This window comes from Triturus cristatus, chromosome 9 (genome assembly GCF_964204655.1).
Source record: "Triturus cristatus chromosome 9, aTriCri1.1, whole genome shotgun sequence".
Classification (NCBI taxonomy): domain Eukaryota; kingdom Metazoa; phylum Chordata; class Amphibia; order Caudata; family Salamandridae; genus Triturus; species Triturus cristatus.
This window is the reverse complement of record NC_140592.1, coordinates 12090366-12116267: the sequence shown is the minus strand read 5'-3', so window position 1 is coordinate 12116267 and position 25902 is coordinate 12090366. Positions and strand designations below refer to the sequence as shown.

At 53.0% G+C, this 25902-nt stretch overlaps 1 protein-coding gene across 1 annotated transcript in view; it reads left to right on the top strand.

The window, feature by feature from the left end:
- Window positions 1-25902, top strand: part of LOC146797257 (semaphorin-3A-like) — a 366005-nt gene that overhangs the window by 294786 nt on the left and 45317 nt on the right. The window contains exons 12-15 of the mRNA XM_085624230.1: window positions 5289-5377; window positions 5466-5507; window positions 12622-12779; window positions 17499-17560. Of these exons, the coding sequence (XP_085480356.1) occupies window positions 5289-5377; window positions 5466-5507; window positions 12622-12779; window positions 17499-17560 (351 nt within the window). The remainder of the gene's footprint in view (window positions 1-5288; window positions 5378-5465; window positions 5508-12621; window positions 12780-17498; window positions 17561-25902) is intronic.

The window sequence follows — 25902 nt, the reverse complement described above, 5'->3', positions numbered from 1 at the left end:
ACATGCAGAGGCCCGGGATGCTCTGCTGTCTGCACGCTTCTCCCCGGCTCCAGAGCAGTCCTGGCAGGTTGCCAAGCCTGCTCGCACGCAGAGCTGTCTGAACACTGTCCCTCTTGCACCACAGTCTGAACACAGAGCCCATGGATTAGCCTCCCTCTGAACACTGCCCAGAGCGGCACACATCATACATTTGTAGTTCACAGTGACAATTTATTCATCTAACTACCGTGGGAACTCAACATAGCCCAAAAGGGGGCATAGTGGCATTGGGCTGGGGCAGAGCTAAGATTCTGGTGGCAAGCAGGTGGCAACTGATCCAGCTGGATGCCCCAGGCAAAATGTCACTGGCTTGCGCGTGTCCTTGTGTACGTTTTGTATTCAACCTCCTTAGTCCCGCATCAATAGTCCTAATAATTTCACTGTTTTCTGCACATACTGTGGCCTTTCGTAGAGTGCCCGCCCCTACAAATGACACAATAACTCCACCCATAATGGAGGTAGAACACATCATCAGGCTCCCCCTTGGCATGTAACGGTGTAAGAGAAGGCCCGTCCTTCTGCTCTGTTCCTGTGCATGCGTGGGATGTGTGCTAGTAGAGTGGGAGGTCCTTCCATGCTCTAGGAGCGTTGTAAAGAAGGCTCGACCTACGCTCTGTTCCTGTGCATGCATGGGATGCGTGCTAGTAGCGTGAGAGGTCCTTCCATGCTCTAGGAGCGGCTTAAGAGAAGATTCGTCCTTCAGCTCTGTTCCTGTGCATGCATGGGATGCGTGCTAGTAGTGCGAGAGGTCCTTCCATGCACTAGGAGTGGTGTAAGGGAAGGGTTGACCTGAAGCTCTCTTCTTGTGCATGCATGGGATGCGTGCTAGTAGTGCGAGAGGTCCTTCCATGCTCAGGAGTGGTGTAAGGGAAGGGTTGACCTGAAGCTCTGTTCCTGTGCATGACTGGGATGAGTGCTAGTAGTGCGAGAGGTCCTTCCATGCTCTAGGAGCGGCGTAAGGGAATGGTCGACCTAAGCTCTGTTCCCGTGCATGCATGGGATGTGTGCTAGTAGTGCGAGAGGTCCTTCCATGCTCAGGAGTGGTGTGAGAGAAGGCTCGACCTGAGCTCTGTTTCTATACGTAGGATGCGTGCCAGTAGAAGTTCGGCTGATCGGAGGAGTCTGCATGGTTTGTGGGAGGAGATGCAATTGTTAAGTTAGACTGGGTCTGTGTTGTGTAGTGCTTTAAGTGTGTGTGTGAGGAGATTGAATTGGTCAAGTCTCTGTATCCGGAGCCAGTGGAGCTCCCTGAGGTGTGGAGTGATGTGTGTCCCACGTGGAAGGTTGAGGTGGAGCCTGGCTGCTGCAGTTTGGATGATGTCTAGTCTTCCGGTGAGTAGTTTGGTGATACCTCTGAATACAGAGTTCCGTGGTCCAGCCTGCTGGTGATGAAGGGTGGGTGATGGTTTTTCCAGTAACCAGTGTAAACCCCGCGTCAGATCTCGGTTCTGTGGTTGAAATGGTTCAAAAGCTATCTATCGGGCCGCAAAACTATTGTTCAGACGGGATTCAGCCCTTCCTCCGCAAGATCTGTCAGGATGGGAGTACCACAAGGTTCCATTCTGAGTCCTACACTCTTTAATCTGTGCATGACTCCTCTGGCCCCAGTGATTAGAAATTACGGATTTGATGTCATATCGTATGCTGACGACACTCAAATCCTGATTACACTGGGTCCTGATCCTATCGAAACCAAGGCACGTTTTAAAAGCTGCATGTCCCACATTGATAGGTGGATGAAAAGTAACCATCTCCAATTGAACGGTACTAAATCAGAAATTATGCTCTTTGGGAAAGCTCCTGAACATTGGTCACCCGATTGGTGGCCATCTGATCTAGGCACCTGTCCTGCTCCCAAAGGGGTGGTCCGCAATCTTTGTTTTTACATGGACAATCAATTGTCCATGAAAACCCAGATAAACCATATTATTAGCATTTGCTTTGGAATAATGCGTACCATGTGGAAAGTTTTCAAATGGATTCCCATAGATGCTAGAAAACCATTGATTCAGGGACTAATCACAAATCGAATGGACTACGGCAATACGTTTTTGTTGTCTATAAACGAAAACTTACTAAATAAGCTGCAGATTTTACAGAATACTGCGGCTAGAATGATCCTGAATCTTCCGCATAGAACACCTTCCGCTCCATGTCTGAAAGCCCTACACTGGTTGCCGGTGAGAAAGCGAATTCTCTTTAAAGTCCTCTGCCTTACGCATAAATATCTGTATGGGAAAGGCCCACAATATTGTTCTAAAAAGCTTCACTGGTATAAGCCTCAGAGGCCACTTAGGTCCAGCACTGTGTCACTGCTCACTCCTTTCAGAATACACACAACGAGACAAGGGGGCAGATCCTTCTCGTATCTTGCGCCGTTCTCCTGGAACAAAATGCCCATATACCTACGCTCCATCCCTGTCCACAGCTGTTTCCGGAGGAGTCTGAAGTCATGGCTGTTTGACCAGTAACATCTCTTCCGTCCGACCAGAGTTGTCTGCAAGCGCCATGAGACTCTTCAGAGTGATATGTCTGCGCTATACAAGTGCCTTTGACTTGACTTGACTTGACTTGGCCATGACATGACCTGAGCTGGTTGTTAATATCGAGGGCTAGTTGGAACTGAGAGTCCTCGTGGCTGCACGAGACTGTGACGTCATGCTCCTTGCTTACTTACACTCATCTTCAGTACTTGTAAGAGAGGGTTCTTCCGCACCCCAGACTTCCCACAAGATGCATTAACTGTATTAGCAATTACAGCATCCTCCGCCGAGACGCCCTCACAAGTCTGGCTCTTGTTACATTGTTTCAAAACTTGTTCGAAGGCTGCGTACTGTGTGTGGTGGGCAGTGTGTTTGTGGCTCCTATTGTAGGTGTTCTTTGAGGACCTCTCACCCCCAGGCCAGCAGTGTGTCTCCTCTGTGCCTACCAGCCAGTGCTACGCCCCAGTGTAGGGTCCCAGTGAGCCTTATGTGCCTACCAGCCAGTGCTACGCCCCAGTGTAGGGTCCCCGTGAGCCTTCTGTGCCCACCATCCAGTGCTACGCCCCGGTGTAGGGTCCCTGTGATCCTTCTGTGCCTACCAGCCAGCGCTACGCCCCAGTGTAGGGTCCCTGTGAACCTTCTGTGCCTACCAGCCAGTGCTACGTCCCAGTGTAGGGTCCCCGTGAGCCTTTTGTGCCTACCAGCCAGTGCTACACCCCGGTGTCGGGTCCCCGTGAGACTTCTGTACCTACCAGCCAGTGCTACGCCCCGGTGTGGGGTCCCCGTGAGCCTTCTGTGCCTACCAGCCAGTGCTACGCCCCGGTGTAGGGTCCCTGTGATCCTTCTGTGCCTACCAGCCAGTGCTACGCCCCAGTGTAGGGTCCCTATGAACCTTCTGTGCCTACCAGCCAGTGCTACGCCCCAGTGTAGGGTCCCCGTGAGCCTTCTGTGCCTACCAGCCAGTGCTACGCCCCAGTGTAGGGTACCCGTGAGCCTCCTGTGCCCACCAGCCAGTGCTACGCCCCAGTGTAGGGTCCCCGTGAGCCTTCTGTGCCTACCAGCCAGTGCTACGCCGCGGTGTAGGGTCCCTGTGAGCCTACGCCCCGGTGTAGGGTCCCCGTGAGCCTTCTGTGCCTACCAGCCAGTGCTACGCCCCAGTGTAGGGTCCCTGTGAGCCTTCTGTGCCCACCAGCCAGTGCTACGCCCCGGTGAGGGTCCCTGTGAGCCTTCTGTGCCAACCAGCCAGTGCTACACCCCAGTGTAGGGTCCCTGTGAGACTTCTGTGCCTACCAGCCAGTGCTACGCCCCGGTGTAGGGTCCCTGTGAACCTTCTGTGCCTACCAGCCAGTGTTACGCCCCAGTGTAGGGTCCCCGTGAGCCTTCTGTGCCTACCAGCCAGTGCTACGCCCCGGTGTAGGGTCCCCGTGAGACTTCTGTACCTACCAGCCAGTGCTACGCCCCGGTGTGGGGTCCCCGTGAGCCTTCTGTACCTACCAGCCAGTGCTACGCCCCTGTGTAGGGTCCCCGTGATCCTTCTGTGCCTACCAGCCAGTGCTACGCCCCAGTGTAGGGTCCCTGTGAACCTTTTGTGCCTACCAGCCAGTGCTACGCCCCAGTGTAGGGTCCCCGTGAGCCTTCTGTGCCTACCAGCCAGTGCTACGCCCCAGTGTAGGGTACCTGTGAGCCTTCTGTGCCCACCAGCCAGTGCTACGCCCAAGTGTAGGGTCCCCGTGAGCCTTCTGTGCCTACCAGCCAGTGCTACGCCCCGGTGTAGGGTCCCTGTGAGCCTACGCCCCGGTGTAGGGTCCCCGTGAGCCTTCTGTGCCTACCAGCCAGTGCTACGCCCCAGTGTAGGGTCCCTGTGAGCCTTCTGTGCCCACCAGCCAGTGCTACGCCCCGGTGAGGGTCCCTGTGAGCCTACGCCCCAGTGTAGGGTCCCTGTGAGCCTTCTGTGTCAACCAGCCAGTTCTACACCCCAGTGTAGGGTCCCTATGAGACTTCTGTGCCTACCAGCCAGTGCTACGCCCCGGTGTAGGGTCTCTGTGAGCCTTCTGTGCCTACCAGCCAGTGCTACGTCCCGCTGTAGGGTCCCTGTGAGCCTTCTGTGCCTACCAGCCAGTGCTACGCCCCGTTGTAGGGTCCCTGTGACCCTTCTGTAACTACCAGCCAGTGCTATGCCCCGGTGTAGGGTCCCTGTGAGCCTTCTGTGCCTACCAGCCAGTGCTACGCCCCGGTGTAGGGTCCCCGTGAGCCTTCTGTGCCTACCAGCCAGTGCTATGCCCCGGTGTAGGGTCCCCGTGAGCCTTCTGTGCCTACCAGCCAGTGCTACGCCCCGGTGTAGGGTCCCCGTGAGCCTTCTGTGCCTACCAGCCAGTGCTACGCCCGGTGTAGGGTCCCCGTGAGCCTTCTGTGCCTACCAGCCAGTGCTACGCCCCGGTGTAGGGTCCCCGTGAGCCTTCTGTGCCTACCAGCCAGTGCTACGCCCCGGTGTAGGGTCCCCGTGAGCCTTCTGTGCCTACCAGCCAGTGCTACGCCCCAGTGTAGGGTCCCCGTGAGCCTTCTGTGCCTACCAGCCAGTGCTACGCCCCAGTGTAGGGTCCCCGTGAGCCTTCTGTGCCTACCAGCCAGTGCTACGCCCCAGTGTAGGGTCCCCGTGAGCCTTCTGTGCCTACCAGCCAGTGCTACACCACGGTGTAAGGTCTCTGCTCCCTGATGGAGTAAACATTGCCTCACTGATGCTAACGCCCCTCTCCTCCTTTCCTTCAGACAATGGACGGCTCTTCAAGTCCACCCTCCTGCCCGGCGCCAACGAGGAGATGCATGAGCTGTTTCTGGAGGAGTTTGAGGTGTTCCAGGTACATACATCATTCTGTGCCTGTTACTGACGTCAGCTCGGTCGCTCAGTCACATGCTGTGGTTTAAGGGTGTCTCTCTCTGTTTCAGGACAGATCTGTGATCTCTTCACTATCCTTGGACAGGAAAAAGGTAAGAGGTGTCCAGGGTGTAATGACGGGAGTTTGTGGTGATCCCTGACTCCCAATATCAGTGAGAGAAGTGAGTGTTTGTCTCTTCACCCCTTTCTTTTCTACCTGGTCAGCTCCAGCATTGAGTTTACTCCCTCAGAAGAGCGTAAGTGAAAGTGTGCATGTATGTTTGAGGTGTAGTGTGTTTTTGGCAGTGAGCTCGTATGTGAGAGTGATGGCGTGTGTACATGTGCACTTGACAAAAACTGCACACATGGCACACGTTGGCAGGTCTGTGATACAGGAGGACAACAGGTGTGGTTAGTCCAGTGCTTAATTAGTTTAAAAATAAGTACCAGGGCCCAAGATATTTCTCAGTCAATCAATCAATCAATCAGTCATTTGTAAAGCGCACTACATACCCGCGAGGGTCTCAAGGCGCTGGGGGGGGGGGGGCGGGCTGCTACTGATCGAACAGCCAGGTCTTGAGTGTTCTCCTGAAGGTAAGCAGGTCTCGGGTCTGTCGTAGGCTCAGTGGGAGGGTTTTCCATGTTTTGGCGGCGAGGTGGGAGAAGGATCTCCCGCCGGTGGTAGTTCTTCGGATGCGTGGGATGGTGGCTAGTGAGAGGTCGGCGGAGCGGTGCTGGCGGTTGGGGATGTAGAAGGAGAGACGTCTGTTGAGGTAGGCCGGGCCGGTCTTGTGGAGTGCCTTGTGTGCGTGGATGAGGAGCTTGAAGGATATCCTCTTGTTGACGGGGAGCCAGTACAGGTTTCTCAGGTGGGGGGTGATGTCGCTGTGGCGTGGTACGTCGAGGATCAGTCGTGCCGAGGCGTTTTGGATGTGTTGTAGTCGTTTGATGAGCTTGGCCGGGGCTCCCGCGTAGAGGGCGTTTCCGTAGTCGAGTCTGCTGCTGACGAGGGCCTGGGTGACCGTCTTTCTTGTGTCTGTTGGGATCCATTTGTAGATCTTGCGGAGCATGCGGAGGGTGTTGAAGCAGGAGGAGGAGACGGCATTGACTTGCTTGGTCATTGAGAGCGTTGAGTCTAGGATGATTCCCAGGTTGCGTGCGTGGTAGGTGGGTGTTGGGAGTGTCCCCAATGCCGTCCGCCACCAGGAGTCGTCCCAGGCTGAAGGGTTGGAGCCGAGGATGAGGACCTCCGTCTTGTCCGAGTTCAGCTTCAGGCGGCTGATCTTCATCCAGTCGGCGACGGCCTTCATGGAGGTTGGCTTTGGTGGTGATGGGGTCCTTGGTGAGGGAGAGGATCAGTTGAGTGTAGTCGGCATAGGAGATTATGTTGAGGTTGTGCTGTCGGGCGACATGTGCAAGCGGGGTCATTTAGATGTTGAACAGTGTTGGGCTGAGGGAGGATCCCTGGGGTACGCCGCAGATGATCTCGGAGGCTTTGGATCGGAATGGGAGGAGGCAGACGCTCTGGGTTCTGCCTGAGAGGAAGGATGTGGTCCATTCCAGAGCCTTGTCTCGGATCCCTGTGGCGTGTAAGGAGGCGTGCACGTAGTGTGCGGTGGCAGACGGTGTCAAAGGTGGCGGAGAGGTCTAGGAGGATGAGTGCTGCGGTCTCACCGTTGTCCAGCAGGGTCCTGATGTCGTCGGTGGCGGCGAAGAGGGCGGTCTCGGTGCTGTGGTTGCTGCGGAACCCTGACTGGGAAGGGTCCAGGATTCTGTTTTCTTCTAGGTATCGGGTTAGCTGTCTGTTGACGATCTTCTCAATGACCTTGGCCAGGAACGGGAGCAGAGAGATGGGCCGGAAGTTCTTGAGGTCTCTTGGGTCTGCCTTGGGTTTTTTGAGTAGGGCGTTGATCTCGGCGTGTTTCCAGCTCTCTGGGAAGGTCGCGGTTTCGAGGGAGAGGTTGATGACGTTGCGCAGGTGGGGTGCAATGGAGCTGCTTGCTTTGTTGAAGACATGGTGCGGGATTGGGTCTGACGGAGAGCCGGAGTGGATTGTGCTCATGGTCTTGATGGTGTCATCGATGCTCACGCTAGCCCAGGCTAGCAGGGGCTCGTGGTTGATGATATGAGGAGAGTCTGTTGTGTTGCTGTCTGTTGGGGCTGTCTGGGTGTTAAGCTGTCGTGGATGTCTGCTATCTTGCGGTGGAAGAAAGTGGCGAGGGGGTCGCACAGGGCTTGCGATGCCGGTATGTCGTTGGTGTTGGAGCTGGGGTTGGAGAGTTCCTTCACGATGTTGAAGAGCTCCTTGCTGTCGTGTGCGTTGTTTTCGAGGTGGTCTTTGAAGGAGGTCCTCTTGGCAGCCTTGATGAGGTGGTGGTGGTTGCGGATGGCGTCTTGGTGTGCTGCGTGGCTGTCCAGGGTCTGTTCAATGTGCCGTTTCTTCTCTAGCTTCCGGCAAGCTTGCTTGGAGGCTAGGAGTTCTGGGGTGAACCAGCTGGCCCTCTTGCTGGTGTCTCTGTAGGGGGGTTTCTTCAGCGGGGCAAGGGTGTTGGTGCAGTCCTCGATCCAGCATCTGAGGCTGTGGGCAGCATCGTCGGTGTTGGAGGGTACGGTGGGTGGGCTGAAAGCGAGGTTTGCATGAAGTTGATCTTCGGTGATTTTGCTCCAGCAGCGGCGGGGGATCTGTTGGGTGCAGTGGTGTGTGGTGGGTTTCTGGAAGGTGAGGTGGATGCAGCGGTGGTCAGTCCAGAGGAGTTCAATGGTGTGGTTGAAGGAGACGTGCGGGCTTGAGGAGAAGACGGGGTCGAGCGTGTGGCCGGCGGAGTGGGTGGGCGTAGTGACGAGTTGCCTCAGTCCGAGGTTGGTGAGGTTATCGATCAGGGTTGTGGTGTCGCTGTTGTTGTTCTCAAGGTGATAGTTCAGCTCTCCGAGGAGGATGTTGTCGGTGGAGGTCAGGGCGTGCGTGCTGATGAAGTCGGCGATGGAGTCGCTGAACTGGGGGCAGGGTCTGGGGGGTCGGTAGACGAGGGTGCCTCTGAGGGTGGAGTTAGGGTCTGTGTGGATCTGGAAATGCATGTGTTCGGCGGTGCTGAGAGTGTCGTCGGTGCTAGTCGAGACCCTGATGCTGTTCTTGTGGACGTTGGCGATCCCTCCTCTGACTCCGTTGGTGCGGTCTCTGCGGGTGATCTTGTAGCCGTCTGGGATGGCTATGTCGATGTCGGGTGCGGAGGAGTCGTTCATCCACATCTCTGTCAGTAAGGCGACGTCCGGGGATGTTGTGTCGAGCAGGTCCCAGAGCTCGACGGCGTGTTTGCGTGCGGAGCGGGTGTTCAGAAGTATGCATCAGAGGTGGTTGAGGTCTTTTTCAGCGGGTGGTTCGTCAGCTCTGAGGCTGGTGTAGCTGCAGTTCCAGCAGGTGAAGGGGCTGTGTGTGTGTTTCGGGGCGGCCTTGAAGCAGGTGTGGGTCCGTCCGGAGTTGAGAGCATGCAGAGTGCTCGCATCGTAGTGGCGGCATTCCTTGTGGTGGGTGCGGTGACCAGGGGTTCTGGTGCTGGGCGCGGTCCAGGCGCGGACGGGCGCAGACGGGCTTGCCTTAGGCACGCCTTCGGCGTGTCCGCTGCGCGCAGCCGCACAGCAGCCGGCATATACGGGGAGGTGGGAGGGAGGAGCAGCTGGGAGGTGGGAGGTGGGGGCAGCGAATGGGCAGCCAGGGGGGCGGGGCCGCAGGGGACGCAGCGGTGGGAGCGGAGCGGGACGACGAGGGTACAGAAGGCAAAAGGCACAAAATTAGGGGGCAACGAGTGTTACAGAAGGCAAAGAAGGTTACAGAAATACAGGGACAGCGAATGGAACAGAAGGCAAAACGGGCACAACAGGCACAACGGGCACAGGGTTACCGGGGCAATGGGGGAACAGAAAGCAAAACAGGCAGAGAGACACGGGGGCAGCGAGGGCAACAGAGGGAAAAAACGGGCACAGAGCAAGTGCAGGCAGCGGGTGAGGACAGAGAACAACACAGGCGGTGCTGTGCAGATATTTCTCAGAAAGCCACTGCAGCTTTCACCGCTCACTCGCCCTCCCAGCGCTGCCAATTGCCAGTAGCGGTGCTACCTACAATCATCACACTTGTGCAGGTGTGATAATATGGGCTGCTCCTGCCCACCCACAGCTGCAAGAATGAGCTGGAGGTGCTGGTATTATTGTTATTTATGTATTTTGAATGTTCAATTGTCTGCTGATGCTTAAAAATAGACAGACAGTGCCACCATGAGGTGGACTGTCATAAATAGCCGAGGTAATGAAATAAGTGCGGAGCCGAGCACCGGCGAAAACCAGCACCTTTTAAGTAAAGGGTTAGTCTCATCTGGTCAGAAGTATGCATCGGAGGTGGTTGAGGTCTTTTTTGGCAGGTGGTTTGTCGGCTCTGGGACTGGTGTAGCTGCAGTTCCGGCAGGTGAAGGGGTAACTACTAGGGGTGTGTGTAACTCATGGAGCTTCACTCTGTGGGATTCTGTGGAGTTACATGAAAACTATTGAAGATTCCACAGCGTTCCGTGAACGGGCAGAATTTGGCACTTTACGCTGGTCACACTGATTTTTAGCACCAAGAGCTCGTTCCATGACAAAAAATCAGCGTAAACTGCACCACATGGCACGCCACAGGGCGCTGCTTCTTGAGTCGATTTTGCTGCCGCTTGAGTAGATTTTTAACTTGAGCTGCAGTTTTCAGACCATAGATTGGTCTCGACCAGAAATCTCGCCAGATGCCCTCCTAGTGACCAAAAGTCACTCTAGGGGATGCCAAATCTATCTCGCGCTCGTCAACTTACTGTTAGCAAGCTGTTTTCAAGAAAAATTCCACCATGTGGCGGTTGGCGGAATCTGGCCAGAACTCTGGCCAAAACTCCACCAACTCCGCAGGCTGAGCAGAATTTATTGCCCGCCCCTAGTATCTACACTACAGCCATTTTGGGAGTGTTTTACCCTGAGCCCATGGGCCTCCTAAGCTACAGGGGTGGCGTGTGTACAGCTAAACCGCGTCTCAGTGGAGTCCAGGCACTGCAGGGGCTGCAGACAGATTTGTGCCCATAGCAGCTGATTGGGTAGATTCTGCACAATCAACAGTGAAATTAAATGTGAAAAAGTTCTCTTGTTTTTCTTCCGTGGAGAAATCCTTTCCTCTACAGTGTCAGTGTCCCCAGACCCGGGGGCGTGATCCACTCCCCTTCACATCCTGGGAGTTGAGTAAATCTCTGACCTTTTCCAAGATTCCAAGACGTTTGTGAATGCTCAGAAACATACGTTTGTGGGGTTTCACGAAGTACAAGACAAACCACCCCTTGTTCTTCCCACTTCCCACCCCTCGCGTGGCATTCATTGCTGTAGAAATCTCCACACTGATGTCAGAGAAATGCACGGAAGTAAAGCCATCTACGCCCACCAGGATTCCTTTTGTGACTTCCTGGTGGATGTAAAGGATGACATGCTCATCCAGACACATATGTACAATTAACGATGCATTTCTGAATCAGGTTCAGTATTGTTTGAGCACGTGTGCAAAAGGGTGAGCTAAGGGTGTAAATTACCAGTCTGCGATTCACGGGCTCTGACTCGATGAACCTCTCTAGTCTTCGACTGAACCTGTGCTGTGGACACGGGGCCAACACGCCACAGGCTCACAGTCCTATGGGAAGGGACCGGGACCAGGGCATCCCAGATGAGTGAGCGGGCGCACACAAGGTGGTGAACACCAACATCTCATAGACGTCAGCATTCTCTCAGTTTCCTTCTAGTATTGAGGCCCTGGAAGGTTCATCCCATGAGAGCTGACGAAAGTGTCCTTCAAGGGTGGCAAGGAATGGGGCGCCCCAGGTTTCATGGTGTTTTATTCGTATACACAATAGGTTTTAAAATGTAGTTCGCACATTTCCACCAGAAGCACTCCAACCCATCCTACAGGAGCCCACAGGCACCTACAAATAAATCCCCCACATGGTCAGAGGCAGGGTGACCTTCGGGGAGGTAGTACGACCTGGGCAGAGTGGATCATGTGTGCGTCGGACTGGTGGATGCAGATCAGAAATGTGGCACTGTCCGAAGTAGACTCAGTCGTGTGTCACTCCCTCTTATGCTTATACGTCAGACTCTGCTCCAGCCCTCTCTGCCTTTCAAAGACCTGGCCTCCAGTGAAACCTTCCAGATTCCTCCACGCTGGTCCTCCTCCGGATGGTGCTGTGCCGGATGCATAGGCCAGTCCTCCTCCAGAAGGTACTCGATGCAGTCAGGTGCACAAGAGTCCACTCCTTCTCCAGAAAGTACTTGATTCTGTCAGGTGCACAAGCGGCGAGCGCTTCTCGAGAAAGTCCTAGATTCTGTCAGGTGCACAGGTGGCCAGCACTTCCATAGAAGGTCCTAGATTCTGTCAGAGGCACTGGTGGCCAGTACTTCTCTAGAAGGTCCTAGATTCTGTCAGGGGCACAGGTGGCCAGCACTTCTCTAGAAGGTCCTAGATTCTGTCAGAGGCACAGGTGGCCAGTACTTCTCTAGAAGGTCCTAGATTCTGTCAGGGGCACAGGTGGCCAGCACTTCTCTAGAAGGTCCTAGATTCTGTCAGATCATTAGCCCAGCCTTTTCCTAGATGTTGCTAAATTCTGTTATTGCACAGGCCAACCATCCTCCATGAGGTGCTAGGTTCTGTTTCCAGAGCTCAGACCAACCCATCTGTAGATGGTGCTACACTATGTCAAGTGCACAGACCAGTCCTTCTCTAGAAAGTGCTAGATTCTGTGTCAAGTGCACAGACCAACCCATCTCCAGAAGGTGCTAGATTCTGTGTCCAGTGCACAGACCAACCCATCTCCCCTGAAGGTGCTAGATTCTGTGTCCAGTGCACAGACCAACCCATCTCCAGAAGGTGCTAGATTCTGTGTCAAACGCACAGAACAACCGTTCTCCAGAAGGAGACAGGTTCTCTGTCCAGTGCACAGGTCAACACTTCTCCAGAAGGTGCCAGGTTCTCTGTCCAGTGCACAGGTCAACACTTCTCCAGAAGGAGCCAGGTTCTCTGTCCAGTGCACAGGTCAACACTTCTCCAGAAGGTGCCAGGTTCTCAGTCCAGGGTACAGGTCAACACGTCTCCAGAAGGTGCCGGACTATCTCATGTGCACAAACTAACCCTTCTGTATGTCTTGGCTCTGGAGGCCTCATCTTGTGTGTTTCTTTCCCCAGTACTGGCTCTACGCCGCGTCCAGTAGTGGCCTCTCCCAGCTGGCCGTCCACCAGTGCGAGATGTACGGGAAGGTGTGCGCCGAGTGCTGCCTGGCCAGGGATCCGTACTGCACCTGGGACGGCGCTTCGTGCAGCCGGTATGCGTCTAACCTCCAAAGGTGAGTCCCTCCAGGCGCTGTAACATACAGTCATCCTTACTGAGAGGGGTGAAGCAGGGGAGGGGCACAGCTAGAATGAGAACTGGAAGTAAGGCCCTTTGCACTAGGGTTGTCTTGAGAAGTCCTTCTGAGTGGAGGCTCAACACCCTGGACCTGTTCGAGATTCGACATTCAAGATTCAGGGGATGAGTCGAGGGGGAATAGAAGAGGCTGAGGACTTAGGCACCCACCAGATTTATGAAAAGCGTCCGAGGTGCGAGTGTTTGGAGGCGCTGTGACTTGCCGCAGAGGCGGGGGAAGGCGAGGAGGTGAACATGCACTGGATGTATTGTTATGGAAATTGTGCAGGATAAGAACAATTTGTAACATACTGAATTGTAGTTATATTTGTGTAGTGTTTACAATCCCTGGCAGGGCATCAATGCGCATTTACTGAAGGGTGGCACACTAATCCATGAGGATGCTGAGATATAAGATTGTGATCTGTCATGTGACATGTGTCACTTGTGTTTCAATGTTGTGTGTGAAGCGAGGGTTGCGCAAAATATTGTCATTTTTTTAGGTCTCGCTGAGCCAGCGCATGCGCTACTCTGCACGAAATTTAGTGAGTGGTTTTGAAAGGGCTACCAGAGGCTTTTGCTGGTCTCAAGCTTGCGTTCACGCACGCAGCCGCCACGTGGGTTTCTGTCAAGGCTCATTAAGCCTTGCGTGCCTCTCTCCGCCTTATTTTATTTCCTTTTGGCGCGCGCCATTTGCTTGTTTCATTTGCCTCACACATTTGCTCTATTGCTTCTCTTGGTTGTTTTTTCTTCCTTTTCTTTCACTTATTCCTTTGCAGCCCTTCCTCTTTCCTCCTTTTATCTGTTGTATTCCTGTCGCTTCTCTTTCTGTATCACGTTAACTCTCCCCTTGCTTTACTTTCCTTCTTTAGTTACTTTCCTCAGTCTTTCCCTTGTATTTCCGTCTCAATGTCCATCTCTTACCTTTCAGCCCCCTTTTCTATGCCTTGTCCACTTTTTCTCCTGGGGCCTAGTTTTCACTGGAGCAGCAGGTGCAGTGGCACCGGGTCCCAGAGACCCAGGGGCCTCACTCATCTCCAATTATTGTTGTATTTTCCTACTGAAATTGCAGTCAACCTTTTTCCTTTCTTAAACTAGGGCCCGTGGCACCGGTGCTACGTCACTCTTCCGCTTCCTCTCTACTTCCGACTCCCCCTTTCCTTTCACCCTCCATTTTGCCGCTTTCCCTCCGGAATGCCCTTGTGTGTGGCGACTCGAGGTGCCCCACTTCCTTCCACACCAGGTTCTTGCTGTCCCCATTTGCCAAGTCCACTGGGTACTTACGGTACTTACGGTACTTACGGTACTTACGGTGGGTGAGTTCCTGGAGCGCTGTGGAGGCCGAGGGGCGAGGGGCGATGGGTGACCCAGAGACTAAGGTGGGTGTCCCCCCGGGCTGGCCCTTATATACCCACCCTGCGGACCCGCTATTTTGGTACGATGCCCTCGCCCCCACCTGCGGTTCACACCCTCCCCACCGTTGAACCTTGACATCTCACCTTGGCATCCACCTTGCTCTGATGCGGCGGGGGCACTATTAATATCCTGGCACCCGCTGCCCAAGGAAAAGGAAACGAGGAGAGCGGTGGGACAGACACAAAGGTATGGGACCCCTGTACCGCCTGCTACCCCTTCATATGTCTTCACACTTTTAATAAAATTCAGTACCTGCGTTTGCAATGTATACATTTCATTTGGGGCACGTAAACCTCCTGCATCATTAGTTTCACGCCTTTATAGCTCAGTGCGCCTCCATTATATGTCCAAGCAGCTCTGCACCCTCTTATCACCCCAGCAACCTGCATTGCCATTATGCCTCCATATACCCTGTACATCTTTCTAACTATAGCCGCCCCTTTACAAGTGGGTACATAACATTTTCCGTTTATATCGTTGTCCACCTTCTATACACGTTGATAGACCCTCGTCACTCCCTATACACCTTTCATCTCCGTACTCCCATAGTTGCCAAGTTCCGTACGGCCCGATGTCCCGCTCCATTCCATGGGTTTCTAATGGAATAAACAAGAAGTCCCAGAATTCAAAGAAAAAACGGGATTGTGGCAGCTAATGAGCTTGGTTCTGGGAAACTTGGCTGGGCTGTACTCTGGGTTGGATTGGGATGCAAAATGGGCCCGGCACCCTAAAAAAGTGGCTCACATTTGTGGATTGCTCCTTTTCGCAAGACACTGCCTCAGTGTTTTAAGTATTATGAAAAGGAGGAGGGGGGGACTCTCTAAAAGAGGCAGTCGGCCTGGTACTGCTTCTAGAAGAGCTCTTGTGTGGCATCGAGGGTGCTACCAGCAGAGGTCAGCAGCGGCAGCGCCCCCACCACATCTTCACCGCGTGGTAAAAAAGAATGCCTGTATTTGCCACACATTTGCCATTTTGCCACATACTGAAGCAGACCCAACAAACAAGCCTGTGACTGTTACAAACCAGATACTGAAGCAGACCCAACAACAAGCTAGAGTACGGCTGAAATATTGTTGCATAAACTAAGTCCCTGGCTCAGCTCTGCAAGGTTTGTGTTCACACCCACGGGTGTCACGAGTGAACTTAGTTCAGTGCACCAGCGATTTATTGTGAAAAAACAGGTTGTTGTAGCCCCATACAACCCCACTCAATACAAACAGGCACTTGTCCCAGACTGATGTGGTGTCAGGTGCCTCATTGATGTCATTGTCTGAATGACTTGCCGCTTTCACAGGTTCTTGGAAAGAGAAGGACAGACTGCATCTGCGTCAGAGGCAAACATGTCGGTGATTGCACAGAAATAGAGAACATGGGGCCATATCAACAATCGGCAGCGATAATTATCGCTGGCCGCCCTTAGCGTGAGGAATTTTATCACCGGCTATCGCAGATAATTATCACCATGCTAGGGCTGTATTACCAACGCATAGCGCAATGGCAATAATTATTCCTGTGATAGCGATGTTTTCCATGGAACATCGCTGGTTTTCCAGCGATGTTCCATGGAAAACGGCGATATCCTTGTTGATAGGGCTGGGGGGTCTCAGCCCTATAATCCACCACCCATTGACGAACATTGTTTAGTCAAAGGAAAAGCAGGTGTAAGGAAAGTAGCGATAACCACGGTTAGCGCTACTTTTCTTATCACTATGCTTGTTAGCGTTCCCATTGATAATTGGAGAAATGTCGGTTAGCGACATTTCTCCAGTTATTTTGGGACGGAACGTCCCCTTTGCATCTCATTAGAGATGCAAAGGTGGGCGTTACGGGAAAGGGCGCTAAGGCAAGGATTCACGCGATAGCGTGACCTTGCTGATAAAGTGATAAAATTATCGCCACTTTTCGTCCGAAAACGGACGCAAAAGCGGCGAAATATTTGTATTGCCGCCTTGTTGATATGCCCCATGGAGTGTCCGCCTGTTCAAGATGGGGTCCGGCTTTAGGGACTTTACGTCAATATAAATTCATCTCCTAGATCTAGGTCTGCCAAGGTACATGTTCTTGGGAACTTAAGGTGACCTCATGGGACTGGAGCATCATCCGACCATTGACTCTGAGGCTGAAGACGGGGATCAGACAGTGCTTAGTTTGTAAAACAAGAAGTGCCGGGGCCCTCTTCAGGAGGTCACCGCAGCTCGCACCACCCATTGGCCCGCCAGCACTGCCGATGACAGTACAAACCCAAGTACCAATCATCACACTTCTGTAAATGTGGCAATTCAGACTATTCAAGGCCCCCAGAGCTATGATAATAGTATGAGCAGCAGGTACTATTCTTTTTTTAATAAATATTGATTTATTAAACACAGTTGTTCTGTTCATCTCAACACTGGACAGACAGCGCCACCATGTGGTGGACTGTCACTAGAGCCGGTGCTGACAACTGAGTGTCAGTGTCGAGCATCGGAAACCACCGGCTCAAATTAAGCACTGGGTTCAGTGCATGTTACCAGGTCAGGGAGAGTGGGCATCACCGGAACCAGGAACAAGAGCAGCAGCTGGAGGGCACCAACCTTCCGGTAACAACATGACCAATGGCTTTCATGTTCATGGGAACCATGATTTAGATGAGGCCCCGCCCTCTCTGGCCATGATGAGGCCAACACATGTGACACAAAATCAATCCTTGCAAGGGAGGAGAGGATACAGGGAGTTTCAGACACAGCCCATCCAATACCCCGGTACCCCATATGTTGCATGGCAGATGCCCGCTTTTGCCAACCTCTGAATGTTGCCCTAGTCTTGTTGGACTGCGGCTCAAGTGGCCGCGCCAAAGAAAGAGCCCACCGTTTGACTCCAGCTTCTGTGCCTTTCATAATTCAGAATATTTCGTTTTTCTTTACGTAGTTGACATGGAGTTTTTAAAACGAGGTTAAATGTAAAAGAGAATTGATTGTATGCTCAACCTATATGTAGCAGCAGGACACAATAAACCTACAGATATCAGCAACGCATCCGACATGCACGCCTCCCATCGCAACAGCTAGAGGTCATGTCGTGAGAAAGGTAACGTGATTTACCAGCTGATGAGTCCTGCTAAGAAGTGCACACAGAGGCCAGCTCTAGGGATCCTTGTAGGGGTGTCCGCTGAGGAGTGTGATGGTGTCTGACTCCTTGCAGCTCAGAGATGACTTGTTATAAACGAAGGACACTAATAAATGACGTGATTTCTTCTTCTTCGCAGGCGCAGCGCTCGTGACGTCAGTGGAAGCGCAGACCCCCTGATGGAGTGCTTCAAACACGGAGGTGAGGGCCAGACTGAGGCACCGTGACGTCGCCACCCACTGCTCGAAAGGGTAGCTGGGTAGTGTGCACCATTACACACTCGCACTATGTACAAGAGGTGCTCATAAACAGTGTGTACAACGTACACAGTGACACCATGCAAACACTGTGCACAGATGCAGTGTGTACCATGTACACACTTACAGTGCCTGCAGGCCAGGTCGGATTCCGTGAGTTCGAGTCTGCCTGTGATTGACTCTGCGCCCCTTCAGCCTGTAATTCACTGTTTTTCTGCTATGTGTATTTTCTTTTCTCTCTGTGCCCCATTAGTCTGTATTTCATTGCTTCTCTGTGCCCCTTCAGCTCTGTAATTCACTGGTTTTCCTTTTGTGCATTTTTTCCCTGTACCCCGCTAGTCTGTAATTCACTGTTTCTATCGTTCGTGCATTTTTCCTTTCCGCCGCTGCTCCCCTGCGGCCCTGCCCCCCTCACCGTCCATTCGCCGCCCCGCTCCCGCCTCCCAGCTGTTCCTCACTCTCTCCCCGCCTCAAATGGCGGCCGCTGAGCGGCCGCGCCGCTGGCACGCCGGAGGCACGCCAGAGGCAAGCCCGTCTGTGCCCGTCAGTGCCAGGACCGCGCCCAGCGCCAGACCCCCTGGACCCCGCAACCACCACGACGCCAGACGCTGCTACGACGCCAGCACCCTCCACTCACTCAACTCCGGCTGAGACCACAGCTGCTTCCAGGCCGCCCCAAAACGCAACCACGGACCCTTCTCCTGCCGCACCTGCAGCTTCACCTGCGACAGATCCACCAAACCTCCAAAGGCAGGACCCAACCTCCTCCGCTGCATACTCCTGAACACCCGCTCCGCATGCAAACATGCCGTCGAGCTCTGGGACCTGCTCGACACCTCCGCCCCAGACGTTGCCTTCCTGACCGAGACCTGGTGGAACGACTCCTCGATGCCCGACATCGCCATAGCCGTCCCGGACGGTTACAAGATCACCCGCAGGGACCGGTCCAACGGAATCGGAGGAGGAATAGCCATCGTCCACAAGTCCACCCTCAAGGTCTCCACCCACTCAGATGACACCCTCAGCACTGCCGAACACCTGCACTTCCGGATCCACACCGACCCCAACACCACCCTCAGAGGAACACTCGTCTACAGACCCCCCGGACCCCGGGCACAGTTCAGCGACTCCATCGCCGACCTCGCCAGCACCCACGCACTTGCCTCCACAGACTACATCCTCCTCGGGGACCTGAACTTCCACCTCGAGAACAGCAACGATGCCAGACCCGCCACCCTGATTGACATTCTCGCCAACCTCGGCCTCAAACAACTCGTCACAGAACCCATCCACACCGCCGGCCACACGCTTGACCCCATCTTCTCCACAAGCACCCACGTCGCCTTTAACCACACCACCGAACCCCACTGGACCGACCACCACTGCGTCCATTTCACCTTCCCACCGCACCCAACAGCTGCCCCACCGCTGCTGGAGCAGAGTCACCGAAGACCAGCTGACCACCACCCTCACCCAGAACCCACCCACTGACCCCACCGACCCAGATGCCGCCGCCCACAACTTCAGACAATGGATCAACGACTGCGCCAACACCCTCGCCCCGCTCAAGAAACCCTCCAACAGCCGCACAAGCAAGAAAGCCACCTCGTTCACCGAAGAGCTCCAGACCTCCAAATGAGAATGCTGGAAACTAGAGAAGAAATGGCTCCAGGAACGAACACCGGACAGCCACGCAGCCCACAAGGACGCCACCCGCAGACACCACCACCTCATCAGATTAGCCAAGCGATCTTCCTTCAAAACCCACCTGGACAACAATGCACACGACAGTAAAGAGCTCTTCAGCATCGTGAAGGAACTCTCCAACCCTAGCGCCAACGCCAATGACATCCCGCCCTCACAAGAACTGTGCGACTCGCTGACCACCTTCTTTCACCGCAAGATCATAGACATCCACGACAGTTTCAACACCCCGACCACCCCGACAATGCCAGATCCCACCCACCTGACGAACACCACCTGCCCGACGAACCCCACCCGCACCAACAGCCTGACTACCTGAACCAACATCAACGACGAAGAGACACGCAAGGTCATGAACTCCATCCACTCAGGAGCACCGCCAGACCCCTGCCCACAGCATGTATTCAACAAAGCAGACGCAGCCATCGCACCCCAACTTCAGAAGGTCATCAACATCTCCTTCGAGACAGCTACTTTCCCGGAAAGCTGGAGGCACGCCGAGATCAACCCCCTTCTCAAGAAGTCCAAGGCGGACCCCAAGGACCTCAAGAACTTCCGGCCCATCTCCCTGCTCCCATTCCCGGCGAAGGTCATCGAGAAAATCGTCAACATGCAACTGACCCGCCACCTCGAGGACAACGACATCCTAGACCCGTCCCAGTCCGGATTCAGAAGAAACTACAGCACCGAGACAGCCCTCATCGCTGCCAAAGACGACATCAGGCGCCAACTAGACAACGGCGAAACGTCAGCCCTCATCCTCCTGGACCTGTCAGCCGCCTTCGACACGGTCTGCCACCGCACACTAAAAACACGCCTCCAAGAAGCCGGAATCCAAGAGAAGGCCCCTGGCCAAACACCTGCGACAACTGCAACGCATCCAAAATGCCTCCGCCCGACTGATCCTCAACTTCCCTCACTGCAACCACATTACCCCGCACCTGTGAGACCTTCACTGGCTCCCCATCGACAAGAGGATCACCTTCAAGCTCCTCACCCACGCACACTGAGCACTCCACAACACCGGACCAGCCTACCTTAACAACAGACTCAGCTTCTACACCCCCACCCGCCAGCTCCGTTCCGCCAGCCTCACCCTCGCCACGGTCCCCCGCATCCAACGAACGACCTCCGGCGGCAGATCCTTCTCCTTCCTCGCCGCCAAGACCTGGAACACCCTCCCTTCCCACCTTCGGCAGGCCCAAGACCTGCTCACCTTCAGAAGACTCCGCAAGACCTGGCTCTTCGAGCAGAAGTGGCACCCCCCTCCCCTCAGCGCCTTGAGACCCTCATGGGTAGGTAGTGCGCTCTACAAATAATTGATTGATTGATTGATTGACAGTATGCACACGCTGTGCACAGATGCAGTATGTATCTTGTACACAATTCCACCAGAGCTATTTCCTATACTATGATGCACTGTATGTAAGAAAGAGGAATCACAGTGTTGAGCCTACTCGCAGCTTTCTGCGATAATTGTTGGCAGTAGCATTATTGCACCTTGCTGCAGTCCAGTCAGGAATTGCGCCTGCCAGCCTGACAGCAAATACAACGTAATTAACCGCTACTAATAAACAAAGCACTCTGCAGTCACGTTCACAGGCGCAATTCCTAGCTTGACCGCAGGATGGCACCAACGTACAATAATACTACAAGAAAACAAAGCACCTGCAGTCAGGTTGACAAGCGTAATTCCTCATTTGACCACAGGATGGCAGCAATCAAGGAAAATTGTTTCATCACTTCCATTGTGTACTTCGCAGTGATGCAGTATATACCATGGGGCAGATTTACAAGCCCCTTGCGCCACATATGCGTCGCTTTTCCCATGTTAAAAGTGACGCAAAAGTGGCGCAAGGGGCTTGTAAATAAGCCCCCATGTGTACATTCGTACTATGTACACACGTACACCATGCGGCACAATGCCCCAGGCCCAGCTCTCCCGTGCTGTGCACTTATTTGCTTCCTTCCCTTTTTTCTGAGTATTTTCTCCTGCTTTTCCCTATGTTTTTTACTGCTCCCCCTTCCCCCCGTTTTTCTGAGGGCTTTCTCCTGCTTTTGCATGGTTCTTCAGCCCAGCGCACATGGTGCAGAGATCCAGGGTACACCATGTGCACCTCAAGTCTGAACATAAATGTCCGTCTTTATCTTCCGCCGAGCGCTGAGGTCACTTTACTTCTTTTATTGTTGTTAATTATGTCTCTCCACATCAACAAAATTGTTTTTTTAAAAAAAAGGAAAAAACTGGTATTTTACCCTGTTCAGCCCTAGATCTTCGTTCCATTTCCAAACATTGCGACAAAGATTACCCCGAGAGGTATCAGAGACAAGTGCATTTATAATATCAAAACATCATAAATGCGCCCGTGATGATGAAACACCAGCTAGAATATTCCTCAGCTCTTAGTAACATAACATCACCCAGAAGGGCATCTTGGCACCGAACAGCAAATGTTTATTGTTCCCCAATAGAACTCATTTTATTGACCCCAGAATGATAAAAGTAAACGCCTGGATTTGAACCTGTGACCGTGAGGTCAAACACAGGGCTCCCTAAACTGGATGCCTCAGTCCACTGAGCCACCAGACCTAGATCCACATTTTTTTAGTATCCTCTATTTAGTACCCTGTAACCCGTCCACTGATTGGTTCTTCCCCAATACACACCTGTGCATTTCCCTTTTTTTGTTAAAAAAAAAAATATATATATATATATATATATTATTTCTTCTTCTTTTCTTTTCTATTTCCAGGCGCCTGGCAGCTCACTTCCTTTTTTTGCTCCCAATGGGCTTTCTGTTTTACTTTTAGTTTGCCATTCTATACGTGGCTGTCAGCCGGGCTGGAAAAGCAAATGAAAAAAGTGCCAAAAGGGCCATCACAACACAGGCGAGACATTCTGGCCACCTTGGAATGCGTTTACACAGAGGCATGTGTCACGACGTTTGAATCACCATGTATCCGCACTAATCAGGCAGCCATCTTGGAATGACTTTACGCAGAGGCATGGGTCACGACGTTTGAATCACCATGTATCCGCACTGATCAGGCAGCCATCTTGGAATGCCTTTACGCAGAGGCATGCGTCACGACGTTTGAATCACCATGTATCCGCACTAATCAGGCAGCCATCTTGGAATGACTTTACGCAGAGGCATGCATCACGACGTTTGATTCACCATGTATCTGCACTGATCAGGCAACCATATTGGAATGGCTGTTCTTTAATAGAAAACCAATTCCAAAATGGCAGCCCATGCGTCTGCATACATGACCATGCGTCATGCCGTATGTGTGTGTGTGTGCATGTGTGGTTAAAAGAAAAAAAATGTTGGGTCTTAGAAAGCACCCTCGGCCATAGTAGTCCCCGTCAGTGAAGGGAAGTAGTTTGTGGGTGGATGTGCTTTTTGTGAAAGAGCAAAATGCCATCATTCTCAGTGAAGTTAGCCAACGATGGAAGTGGTCTCACCCACTTACCACATGCAGTATGCTGGACTGGCCGGAAGAAAAATGTGAATGACACGACAACAGACCAATGGATGAAGAGAGCTCAATGAAAGCCAGAAAACAATGAATGCCAGACCTTAAAAGTAGGTGATGGTGCTGCACACATGGATGGCCCTCTGACCTTCTCATCCCTTCAGACCTGGCCACCTCCCTGGGCAACCTGCAGGATTCATTTACAGCAACTTGGAAATCTCGACACTGGGGAACATGGGTAAGAGTGATGCACTGGCAGCTCAAGGGCCTTGTAAATAAGCCCCGGATTTTTTCTTGGCCTCTTGTGATATCCCCTCTTCGAATAGCGCCTCGAGCATGCGCAGAGCTAGACTCAGAAGTCCTTCCTGTCCCACCACGGCTGCCACTCGGGTTCCACTTCACTCTCAGTGAGAATTCTTAACAACCATCAGATCTCCAGAAAAAGCAAAAAACAGGACATGGGTCGGTCGGTCTCTGCCTCTTATGACAGGTGCCTGCTCAGGGCCACCACCAATGAGCCCAGTGTAGGCAGCTGTTGACAGATTTAAATTAAATTCAATATTTGATGAATATCCTTTCAACTGTTTTCCTCCTGGCTACCCCTTGAGGCAAATACATTTAGAGCGATGCGCACACATCTAACCACACCGGTGAACACGCCCACAGACCGCCTGCACATAGAGACAGCTCTCTGTGTGACCTATAGGGACAAGAACACACCTCTTGTACGTCCTGTGACACAGGGATGAGACAAGAACACACCTCTTGTACGTCCTGTGACACAGGGATGAGACAAGAACACACCTCTTGCACGTCCTGTGACACAGGGATGGGACAAGAACACATCTCTTGCACGTCCTGTGACACAGGGATGGGAGAAGAACACACCTCTTGTACGTCCTGTGACACAGGGATGGGACAAGAACACACCTCTTGCACGTCCTGTAACACAGGGATGGGAAGACACAGGGATGGGACAAGAACACACCTCTTGTACGTCCTGTGACACAGGGATGGGACAAGAACACACCTCTTGTACGTCCTGTGACACAGGGATGGGACAAGAACACACCTCTTGCACGTCCTGTGACACAGGGATGGGACAAGAACACACCTCTTGTACGTCCTGTGACACAGGGATGGGGACAAGAACACACCTCTTGTACGTCCTGTAACACAGGGATGGAACAAGAACACACCTCTTGTACGTCCTGTAACACAGGGATGGGACAAGAACACACCTCTTGCACGTCCTGTGACACAGGGATGGGACAAGAACACACCTCTTGTACGTCCTGTGACACAGGGATGGAACAAGAACACACCTCTTGTACGTACTGTGACACAGGGATGGGACAAGAACACACCTCTTGCACGTCCTGTAACACAGGGATGGGACAAGAACACACCTCTTGCACGTCCTGTGACACAGGGATGGGACAAGAACACACCTCTTGCACGTCCTGTGACACAGGGATGGGACAAGAACACACCTCTTGCACGTCCTGTAACACAGGGATGGGACAAGAACACACCTCTTGCACGTCCTGTAACACAGGGATGGGACAAGAACACACCTCTTGCACGTCCTGTGACACAGGGATGGGACAAGAACACACCTCTTGCACGTCCTGTGACACAGGGATGGGACAAGAACACAGTACGTCCTGTGACACAGGGATGGGACAAGAACACACCTCTTGTACGTCCTGTGACACAGGGATGGGACAAGAACACACCTCTTGCACGTCCTGTGACACAGGGATGGGACAAGAACACACCTCTTTTACGTCCTGTGACACAGGGATGGGACAAGAACACACCTCTTGCACGTCCTGTGACACAGGGATGGGACAAGAACACACCTCTTGCACGTCCTGTGACACAGGGATGGGACAAGAACACACCTCTTGCACGTCCTGTAACACAGGGATGGGACAAGAACACACCTCTTGTACGTCCTGTGACACAGGGATGGGACACAAACACACCTCTTGCACGTCCTGTAACACAGGGATGGGACAAGAACACACCTCTTGCACGTCCTGTGACACAGGGACGGTTGCCACAAGTAATGCTACAGTTCTTGCCCCCACCACTCACAGTGCACAGCAACTATGCCTTAGAGGGGCAGTCCCAGGGATTAGCTACTCTTACAGGGTGTATTTCAATAAAGGGTGCGCAGTACCAGTGCATGTTTTATGAACAGGACGGGGGTTACTTTCACCGTAAATACCATTTAACACATAAACTTTCATGCATTAATCTCGCATTTCCGCCCTTTTACTGCCTGCGGGCGGAGTCAGGGGGCCCCACAGGGCCCAGAGGTGGAAAAAACAAAGGCCACACATTGGCTCGATAAGCATCTGACAGTGGAGATCCAAGCCCAAACATTGGCAGGAACATGCTTTGGGTCACTCAGAATGCCCTGCAAAGGTCTGGAGCGTATCCCGGTGCAGCTTAGAAAGACAGCAGTCCATTCCCTGATCACGTCACGTTTGGACTATGGAGATCCACTCTTTCTAGGGGCACCAACATATGTCATCAAAAGACTCCAAGTGGTCCAGAATGCGGCAGCAAGACTGCTCAGCAAGGTCCCAATAACGAACCAGTTGGAAAGCATTTAAAAGCTCTTCACTGGCTCCCAGTTGAGGCCAGAATCAAGTTCAAGGCGCTCTGTCTGACACACAGAGCCTTACACAACAAGGGTCCTAGTCAAACCAAAGACCTGGTGACCCTCCATGTCCCAAACAGAAGCCTCGGATCCTGCTCTAAACGGCAATTGAAAACTAACAGAATTAGGAGAGCCAGATGGGAGGTAGATGTTTCGTCCATCTGACACCCAAGCTGTGGAATTCTCTCCCACGCGAAGCTAGATTTCTGGAAGCGGAAGCAGCCTTCCGGAAATCGATGGAAACCTGGCTGTTTCATCAGTATTATTAAGCCTCCTCCATCTTCCGTCTGGTATCAGTCTCCTAGCGCTTGGAAGCCTCTGGGCAGCTATGCGCTCTATAAATATCTTTAATAATATTAATAATAGGGTCTATGAAAGGTCCGAGCAATGTGCTTACATTAATAATAACTGCATTAAGGTAACTGTCC